General features: G+C 40.0%; 1 protein-coding gene across 3 annotated transcripts in view; it reads right to left on the bottom strand.

Moving 5' to 3' along the window:
- Positions 1 to 4,496: 4,496 nt before the first annotated feature.
- LOC148025399 (uncharacterized) overlaps positions 4,497 to 10,458 on the bottom strand; it is a 40,486-nt gene continuing 34,524 nt past the window's right edge. For 2 of the 3 annotated variants that reach the window (XM_087692504.1, XM_087692505.1), the window contains exon 13: positions 4,497 to 4,879. In XM_087692504.1, the coding sequence (XP_087548630.1) occupies positions 4,763 to 4,879 (117 nt within the window). In that variant the 3' untranslated portion in view covers positions 4,497 to 4,762. The remainder of the gene's footprint in view (positions 4,880 to 10,458) is intronic. The other variant, XR_015693081.1, reaches the window with a different exon arrangement.

Below are 10,458 nucleotides of genomic sequence, written 5' to 3'. Positions count from 1 at the left end.
ACGGGCTGGACTTTATAAATGTATTCCAAAGATTAATATGATAACCTGTTGAAAGGACCTTGTTTAACACTGCTTTTCTATGTCAAGTGCTATGATTACATGAAGGAACCGGTGCCTAACGGGCTAATTAAGGAAGCTTCTTGATGCATATCCAACTAAATGTCGTAGGTAATTAGACAACTAAAACAACTGAGGAAAGTGCGATGGATGTGGCCATGGGTTCGTCCTACGGATGTGTGGTCCCGGTTAGCCGGGAACTTTTCTCAATCATAATGGACAGCAAGAAGATCGTTTCAAAGGAAATGAATAGCAAGGGCACTGACCTAGAGTCTAGGTTATAATAATCCCAGTTTACGCTGTTTTAAGGGAACGGAATGGGACTATGCCTTATGGTAGAGAGGTCGAGCCTTGTATCCCTCTCGTTTCCCATTCTCCTTGAACCAAGTGCAGCGTGAATCTGCTTCGGCCTTGGCATTTCTACGTAAAGTAGTTCGCTTGGGGTTCGACGATAGTTGTTGTTAGGAAATGACTTGGGAAAAACCCTAATTCAGGTCGGTCTTAAATGGGAACGGCCAGAATACTTCCGCTACGTGGCAGACGTGGAAAGTCCTAGATCGTAAACCCTGTGACATTCCATGGGAGTGACGGGCGGAGCTTTCTAGACCTCCTTTCCAATGGACTGCTAAGACGTGTCTTGAAGGGAACAGGTGGAAATATCATAGTTGGCCTGGAACTTTTCTCAATCATAATGGACAACAAGAAGATCGTTCACAGGAAATGAATAGCAAGGGCATTGACCTAGAGTCTAGGTTATAATAATTCCGGTATACGTTGTTTTAGGGGAACGGAATGGGGCTATGCCTATTGGCAGAGAGGTTGAGCCTTGCATCCCTCTTGTTTCCCATTCTCCTTGAACCAAGTGCAGCGTGAATCCGCTTCGGCCCTGGCGTTTCTGCATAAAGTAGTTCACTTGGGGTTCGACGCTAGTTGTCGTTTAGAAAATGACCATTAGGGGAGACCCTGATTCAGATCGGTCCTAAGTGGGAGTGGCTAGAATACTTCCGCTACGTGGCAGATGCGGAAAGTCCTAGATCGCAAACCCTATAACATTCCAAGGGAGTGCCGGGCGGAGCTTTCTAGATCTTCTTTCCAATGGACTGCTAAGACGTGTCCTGAAGGGAACAGGTGGACACGTTATAGTTGGTATCAGACTCACTTTTGTTCTAGATTTCCTCCTAGCCATATTCTTTTTACAAGATCTAATCCACTTCTAGGTGTCATGGAAGATACCTTAAAAACTTGTGGATGATGTTGTTCATCCAATTGGCCTAGAAACAAAACACTAGGCATAAAGGGATACATACATTTGGCTTTCATATCAAGCAATTTCATATCTAGCAGTAACTCCAAACCCTAGAAGTGATGTTTCTCATGCACTTTCCAAAGTCAAATGTGCTTTTTTTTCATCTATTCAACAATGGGGCAATAGCATTTAAACTTTTTGTAAATCCTCGTCACTAACTAAAATTCACCATTGACTTAGATTCACAATGAAAAGCCACAACAAACAAGTTATCTGTATTCGTTTTTCTTGCTTCTAGTGTTTAGTAATATGGTTTTCTTGCTCTATTTGTTCAAAACATAGTTGACACAAAGTGGATAAGTTTGTTTGTGTGTGTGTGCATGCGTGTGTTGTTGTGTTGTGTTGCTATAAGGAGGTGGCTTGAAGTAGTGCATGGCATTGTACCTTGCATTAGACAACTCTTGTTTGCAAGATGTGTGTAAGTTTGCAAGATGTGTAAAGCTCAATTCTATGAGAATTTTCTCATGGAGCACACTATCTAGCAAGCACATGCAATGCAAGACACTGATCAACATCCATGCTATGGCTAAGTTAGGGGAAAGGGAGTAACCTCTTTTCCACAATATGAAGAGATAAAGTATTTACCTTTTTTAACTATGAGTGCATGTCATGGACTCCATTCTCTAGCTTGGAACACAAAAGCCTCATGCTATTTAAAGGTGTTTGAGCAACTCCAAGATAGTGGTCATAACATGAAATCCACATATAGAAACCTAGCAACCAAATTGGAATAATGCAACGATCAACATTATAGACCATCACATAAAAACCCTAGAAAAAGGGAGAAACCAATGCCCTTGTGCCTTTGAGAAAGAGTAGCCAATGTGTTAGATAGCAAGGCATAGCTTGGTCTAACTTTTAAGCCTTAAGAGTTTGCTGGAAACAAGATTTCTCAAAGTAGGGCACGACGTCATGCCCTGTTTTGAGAAACCTCCTTTTTAGTAAGATCTATTTTGGCAGTATGAGTGTCTTCACTAGTTGTGGTCTATTATGTGGCAAGAAGTAGAGGCTGTGCATGCTTAAATTCAAAATTTGTTTTTTCTTTTAAAAAAAACTCACTCAAAATAGGGCACAACGTCATGCCCTATTTTTAAAAACTTTAAGGTCAGAGATACATGCTTTTGTCGATGGGCCCTCAAACCCTGGCAAAATTTGTTTTAGTAGTAGTATTTTTGCTGGTTGTGGCATATTATTGGGTGAAGGAGTGGAAGTCACAATCACATAGATAGTGTGAACAAAGTCCATAGATGGTCTTTGTTGTATTTGGTTCATGACTCACAATCACATGCCAAATAGCAACAACATGAGGCAAATCACAATCTTACGTGCTTCAACAAAAGTGTTGGTCCTTGGGCGTATAGAGAGACTAGAGAGGTGTATATACGTAAAAGAGAACTGGCATGTGTCTCAATCTTGCCACCCCTTCCATGTGGTAGACACCACCAAGTCGTATGCAAAGTAAAGGTAGAAAGTGACATGATCATAATCTAAACACATGTTTTATGTGTGGAAGGGTGGCCACATGACTATAGCTTGGCAAGTTGTAATCAAGGAGAGATTCTCAAAGACAAGAAAATAATGAAAAAGTCCTATGTATAATTGTTGATTCCAAGAGTGCTAGAAATAGCTCTTCTTTCAAGTCTACAAATAGATAACTTTTAAGTATCCCACACTTTAAATCTTCTTTTGTAGAAATAATTAGTGACTTTTTGGGCTGGATGGAAAATTTCCCTCCAAAAAAGGGCATCCAATAAAATTATTGCAAGTGAAATAATTTGTCAAACTTAGGCCATTTAGATTCCATTCTTCAAAATCACTAACGATGATAAGGTTGGGACAAAAACAAGATAGACATCTAGAAGATTTCTTTATGCTTAGGAAATGTTAACATTATAAGGCTATCTAAATTTATAATGTTAACATGCTTTTGAGGTGTTTTTTAAAGTGTTGCTCAAATTTTTAATTTTGTTAAAAATAACTTATTTGATGAATGGAATTACTCTAGCTTAATTATTGCTAGACCTAATGATCAAATCAATTCAACACCAAATGGTGGATTCAAAACTTCAAGAGTTTTTGGAAAACAAGTTGCCTCTAACACAATTTTCCTTGGGAGATGAATGACAAGCTCCTCCCACTTGGTTGCACTTAAGGTGCACAAAATCATGAGCGAATTGTCATAATGATTCTACAACATTAAGATAGCACAATATACTCTTTAGAATCGCCTTGGCATTGAAATTTTAGTGCTAGAGATATTCTAATATTGCACTTTGTTCTCAATTTTTGCCGATTGCAAATGAACGATAATGTATAGGTTCTCAAGTGGAAATACCTTGTCATTTTTGTCATTGTTGTAAGCTACTTTGTACATTGTAACAAGGAAGTTGTCCAATCTCACTCCAAGGTTTCTTGCTAGTAATGATAAAGTTTCCTAGAAAGTAGTGAGTACCATTGCCTACAGTATACTAATAGCTATTAGGTTGTTACATGTGCTAACCAAAGAGAAGGTACACTCAATAGTTAAAATATCTAGTGCTTTCACCTCAATCATGCTTTTGTTAGCAACTTATCATTTAATTTTAATAAATCATATGGCTTTAAGGACTAGCAAATAAAACTATACTTTATTAGGTTATTGACATCAAAAGCATTTCCATTTACATTACTCTCAAAAACGAATTTGCACCAATGCAGTTGCGGCGTAGCAGTTTGGGTGTGGGTTGAGTTATGGGGGAGTGTGAGTTCAAACCCTGAGCACCACATCCCAAAGGCATAATAATAAAGATATCTATTTGCTTCAAAAAACGTATTTTCTTAAAGAAATTCGACATCTTAAATGAGAATATGCTTTACAAACTACAAAAAAGAAGATGACGCATTCTAGAGAACACCAGTAAAGATTTGCAACTTCAAAGGCAGATGTTAAAGAGAATTTTAATTGAAATAGAAGGGAAGATTGACGATTGCACAAATCCCAGAAATGATGCGTGCAACTATCTAAAGTGCAAACTTGTGATTCAAGTATAACATCAGAGAATTACTATAACAGAGGAATGAGATGCCAGTTCTGACAAAGTTCACCTAGAAAAGCACAATTTTGTAGGTACAACAGAAAAGGGTGAGATGAGCCTTTTAAAAAAATGTAATCTACAGATATTTTCCTTCCAAAAAGATCTTTATCAAACCTAGTATGTCAAAGCACTCAGATTTCAAGGCCCCTAACCATCATCCTACATAAAAGAAACCAAAATAAGCCCCCACAAGAAACCCAACCATTTTGAAGAAACTAACGCATCAGGACTATCCTTCAGAATCAAATCATTATACAAAGCCTACCATAAACAAAATAATGGAGGGTCAAAAAGAGGGCACTGGCATCTGAAGCTCAATGGCTCATCATGAGGACATATTTTGGTCGCATGTCTCCAAAGCCTGAGCAGCAAAATATCTGACATCAACATCTGGGTCTTCGCTCAACTCAACTAGACAAGGTCGGATACTTTGTTCCACAACCTGCACCAGTAATAGGAGCTCAATCTGTAAGTTGTCCCTCCTTTATAAAGATGCCAGCATACAGAAACATAACTTAATAAGATGTCAAAACTGCTCTCACATACTTGTTACCAGTCTGAAAATCTAAACAAAATAAAGTATATTTGAAATCCATCCATATTCATCACATCATACAGTAGCCAAGAAAATCTAAAACAGACGGTTGATGGAAAAAAGAAAAATGTGTGAGGCATCAACTTCAGTGTGTTAGAAGTGATATCAACTTCAAAATGCACAGCTACTGAAGACACTCAGTACAGTTTGATTCACTTATTGTTGGTGTTAAACACATGCAGCATACTTCTGACACCTGGGAGTAATACGTTACATATCCACAATCCATTATTGACTTATGTCAAAGTTAGCAAGTATACTATGGTTCAAACCTCAAACATTATGATTCATACATATCACACAAAGAAAATCGAAATAAACATGTAAATAGATGTAAATAGCTCATGTACAATATGGACTAGGTCAAGTTGCAACATCATGATTCTCATTCAAAAACAAACTGACAAAATGTCAAAATCAAGAATGAATCCTAATATATCATAAATAACTCGTAAATGAGACTAAAGTCATATAATAATCAACTCTCAAGACAAGGATAGATCTAGATACTAGATTAACAGAGTCCCATAACTAAACAAAATCCCATAAAAGTTTGTCATCCAAAATCTGGAGTCCTTGGGAATCATTACTCGTCATCATGATCACATTTAACATTGTCCAACAGTTTTTATCAGAAATGGGTCCCTCCTTTAAAAGTTTTAAAAAACCCACCTTTTTTACTGTCAAAAACGTGTTTCTTACTTTAAGAAACGTTTCGTAAGTTTCAAACTCAAAGAAACGTGTTTCTTTGCTACTATGCTGCTCCACCAAATCAGGAGGATCTCTTCATCCACATGAGAAGAATCTACTTTTGCCACTACAACAACAACGTATTGGCTTGTGGATATTAGCACTACTACTTGCATTGTCTATCATCAGGATTGACTAACAGATGTGAATCATAGGGAGGGCTTGCTCACCATTGGTGACAAGTCTTGGGTTCTACGGAGACATCATTCCATATATATTCCTAAGATTCTATATATTCCATATCTTAACCTTAATATTGTGTATGTGCATTGTATTGCTCAGCTAGGCACAATAATTACCTTCATCAAGAAGGTGATGATTGCAACACATACACGAACCAGTAAGCCATCCTACAGTCCCATGGGAGACTGGGCTGTATCAACTCAGAGCCCTTGTTGCTCAATCTTCAAGTGATCTAGGGGTAATTTGGCATTTCTATGAGACTTTGCAAAAGGCCAACAAAGATGGCTAGATATTTGGGATCAACTTTCAACGAGTTTCCAAGAGGGCAAACAACATCGAGAACCTTTTTCTCCAAAGGTCGACTATAGAGCCTCTTTCAGTTTAATGTGACTTAGGCACATATTGTTGATGGGTAAGGCCCTTTATTCATGCTGATTGTTGATGATTTCTCTAGCTATACTTTGGGCCAATTTCCCGAGGTCCAAGGCTGGGATATTTGAGATGTTATAGGAGTTGATGACAATGGTGAAGAGGCAAGCTATCCATCTTCCCTTGCTTTGAGGAGCCTGGCTTTCCACATTGTAGCCTACCTTTTCATCCCACAATAGAGACAGGAAACACCCGTTCGAGCACTTAGGAATGGATTAACGCATTCTGGGAGGATTGGACCTACAAAATGCTAACAGAATGTTCCAGCCTGTTTCATCTTGTTCCCTATTTGAAACGGCCATTCCAGCATGGCATATATTCTTTTAAATAAAAAAGTTAAAACGTACATTTTGCCTACCCTTACACGTTCGCTCCAATCTCCCGCATGCGTCAATCTCTCGCCCGCGATCTCCCGCACCTATTGTTTGCTGCCCACGATCTCCCGCCTATCATCTGTCCATATGTCAACACTGAAGGCGCAGCGTGTTGCAAGTGGACCCACCTCTCTGTCCTCTTTGTCTCTCTCTCTCTCATGCGCACTCACTTCCTCTCATCTCATTGCCAAGCTCAGTGGGGTGTCACGAGCTGGTGCGGAGTGGGAGGTTCACATGTGACTTGGTCCATCATCAACAATCAATTTCAGCTTTTCTAAATTCAATACTAACCATGCACGCTGCTTTCAAATTTATTTAAATGTTAAGAAATTTGTGTAAATTGTATCAATGTTGGGGCATTATGGACAAATTTTGTGCATATGGAGCAATTCAGGACCCGAAATGTCCCCTTACTAATTGTCCCAAATCACTCCCAATGTGACAAATTGGATGATTGCCCCAAATTTAAAGTGTTTACAATTGAGGCCTAAATTGCCCCAAAATCTGGGGCATTAGGGATCTGAAATTACCCTCAAATTTGGGACATTTCAAATCAGTCTTTAGCCCAATTTAGAGGTGATTTAGCAAGGATTTGCCCCAATTTAAAGAATCTATGATTCAGGCTGCAATCTCCCCCAAATTTGGGGCTTTCTCAAAAAGGGTTGGGACCCAAATTTAGCCGCAATGTCCCAAAATCATAGAAACAGGAAACGGCTAGAACAGCCCCCGGGCACGTGGAATCAACATCCCTGACACGAAACCATCATGGGAGGCGTTGCAAATCTGTGGAACGTTCCTTGTCCCGTTTCAAATAGGGAATGCCATGTGGCAACCACTTACCTTCGGCCCACCTGCTCCAGCCCGATCATTTGTGCATTCCCGCCCACCTCTCTTCTGTGTGCTCGACACACGTTCCACCCACCTCTTGTCCCGCTTCCTTGCACTGGCCCCCAGTGACCAGTCCGCCCGTTCCCAGTTCCCTCGTCAGTGGCCAGCTGCCAATCCCCTAGTGACCAATCCGCCATTCCCAGTCCCCCCATCTCCTCCTGCCTCCAACCTCTCTTCTTCCTTCTTTCTTCTCTTCACTTCTCCCTTCTCTTCTTCCTTCTTCCTTGGACCTTCTCCCTTCTCTTCCTTCTTCTCTCTTGACTCTTGACTCTTGAGCCTTCTCCCTTCTCTCGAGACTCGAGTTCTCACTTCTCTCAAGCCATTTTTATTTCAATTTTCAGCTTGAAAGGGCTTCATCTTCCCGCCCCGCTCGTCGGGCTGGTGGTCGAGGAAGAAGGTTCGATGATTGGTCATGGTGGAAAGAAGTAAATGTTGACTGCCCATTGAGTGGTGGAGGATCTCGACCATGGGCTTACAAGCTTTGCCTATACAAGCGAACCAGTGGAGCAAACAAGGTAATCCATTGAGTTGAGCACTTGTATTTTGAATTTTTATTTATTTTAATTTTTCAAAGTTACTTAGATATTAGAATATGGAATACCAATTGCCACATATTCCGTTTTATGCATAATCATGTCCGAGCTCATCTCCTACATGAGCCAAATTCAGGGGTACAATTTTGTCCGAATGTAACCTTGGAGAAGCAAAGGAAGCTTTGTGACCGTGTAGTAGGTCAACAAGCTTATCTTGCATCTAGACCACGATGTGTTGCAGTTAAACCTGCAACTTTTGTGACACCATCCCCATCAAATGTGCCTAGAGCAAGGCCACTGTCAGGAAGTGCTACCTCCACACCTATTGCAAGCATTGCATCGGCCATGGCATCAACAATGCCACATGTTGCACGTAGACAGAGCATACTTGATACTAGTTGGGACCCCAAGAAGAAAGAAAGAGGTGGATACATTAGTGGCACGTTTTTTTTATCATGACCACATTCAATTTCGTGCAGCCACGTCAAAGTATTTTAAATTGATGTGCAAGAAGATTGGTGAGTATGGCCCTTCGTATGTACCTCCATCATCAGAGACCTTACGCACCACTTTGCTCAACAAGGAAAAGCGCCTTGTTGAGCAAGCAATAGTGACTAGAAAGAGCTCGTGGACTAAAAATGGAGTTTTCTTGATTGCTTATGGTTGGAGTGATACGCGCAAGCAATCCATTCATGGTATGGTTTCTTATTCTCGTGGGGAAATGTATTTTATGTCTTCACATGATGCATCCGGGACAAGAAAGCCAACAGATGTACTTGCAACAGAGTGGGTTTCTTATTGGCCCAAAGCATGTTATGGGATTTGTTGCAGATGGAGAGCCCGCAAATAGCGCAACAGGTGCTATTATCTAGGGATATTATCGCATATCACAGTTTCATATTGTATGGCTCATTGCTTGAACAACCTACTAAAGAATATTGGTAACCTGTCATGGATTGCATCTATCATAGAGCAAGGAGCTCAAATGGTTAGCTTTGTTTTAAATCACCAATTTCTTCACCATCACTTCTCTTTGCGATTGAATAAGACACTTTTAAAATACTCTGATACTAGATTTGCCTTTAACTTCTTAATGATAGGCAAAATAAGAAAATGCAGTGGTGCCTTGAGGCAATTATTTCTTAGTGATGAGTTCACCTCATCAACATTGGCAAATACTCCTACAGGTATCTTATGCTTGGAGAAAGCAAATAACTTCACTTTTTGGGATGATGTAAAGCGGATAGATGCTATGGTATCACCTATTGTGCATTTATTGAGGGTTATGGATGCTATGCAACCTTGCATTGGCAAGGTATATAAGGCTATGGATAGGCTGAATGAAAAGCTCCAGGAGTTGGCACCAAATGATGAGGCCTATGAGGAGATACGCCATTTAGTTGTGACGAGATGGAACTCCTATAGCTCACCCATGCATACAACTGCATTTGTTGTGGATCCTGAGTTCCAAGGCAAGGTTTAAGAGAATGACACTGAGATTATGGATCCATGACGACTTATGTTGTCTCATCTAGTGCCTGATCATGGCATAGACGAAAGATTAGAGATCAGCTTTCATGTCATAGGACCTTTCGGGATTCTTTGGGTTGTGGAGATGCACAGGAGGATCGTTGTAAGATTGGGGTAGCTTTGTGGTGGAAGGACCATGGATCGAATGGTCCTGAGTTGCAACAACTAGCTATCCGTATTTTGAGTCAATCAGTTAGCTCCTCTTGTTTGAAGCAATTGTAAAGTACATACGCTCACATTGCTTTGAAGAAGAAGAATCGTCTAGGTGTGGAGAGGTCAAACGATTTAGTATTCGTTAGAACTAATTTGAGGATGTTATGTAGCAATATGACAACAAAGCCCGATCCATTCACAGAGTGGGAGATGCAACAAAAAGAGGAGACACATGCTAATCTTGAGGGAGATGCAACAATTCATGGTACACATGATGATGAGGCTGGCACTTGAGGAGTAGCTAAAGCAACCTCAAATCATGATGATGATCTTTGATTTAGTTTACTTATCATGAGTCTCATAATACATGACACATGTACATTGTATTGTATATGATATTATGATCATTGAAGACAGTGTGACACTTGGACTATTATGCCATATTGATATTATATTTGTACTTGCAGTCTTACAGTTGTCCTTTGGGCTATTTTGGCATGCCACATTTTGCTTCAATCTAGAGATTAGACTTTATATTTGTAGTCTTTTTTGAGGCAATGAGCATGTTCTTTCAAAGATTAGACTG

The sequence above is a fragment of the Lygodium microphyllum genome, chromosome 14 (assembly GCF_053477565.2).
Source record: "Lygodium microphyllum isolate KBCC chromosome 14, Lygodium_microphyllum_v1.1.10, whole genome shotgun sequence".
Lineage (NCBI taxonomy): Eukaryota > Viridiplantae > Streptophyta > Polypodiopsida > Schizaeales > Lygodiaceae > Lygodium > Lygodium microphyllum.
Note: the sequence above shows the minus strand (reverse complement) of the source record. Positions and strands in the feature narration are given on the sequence as shown.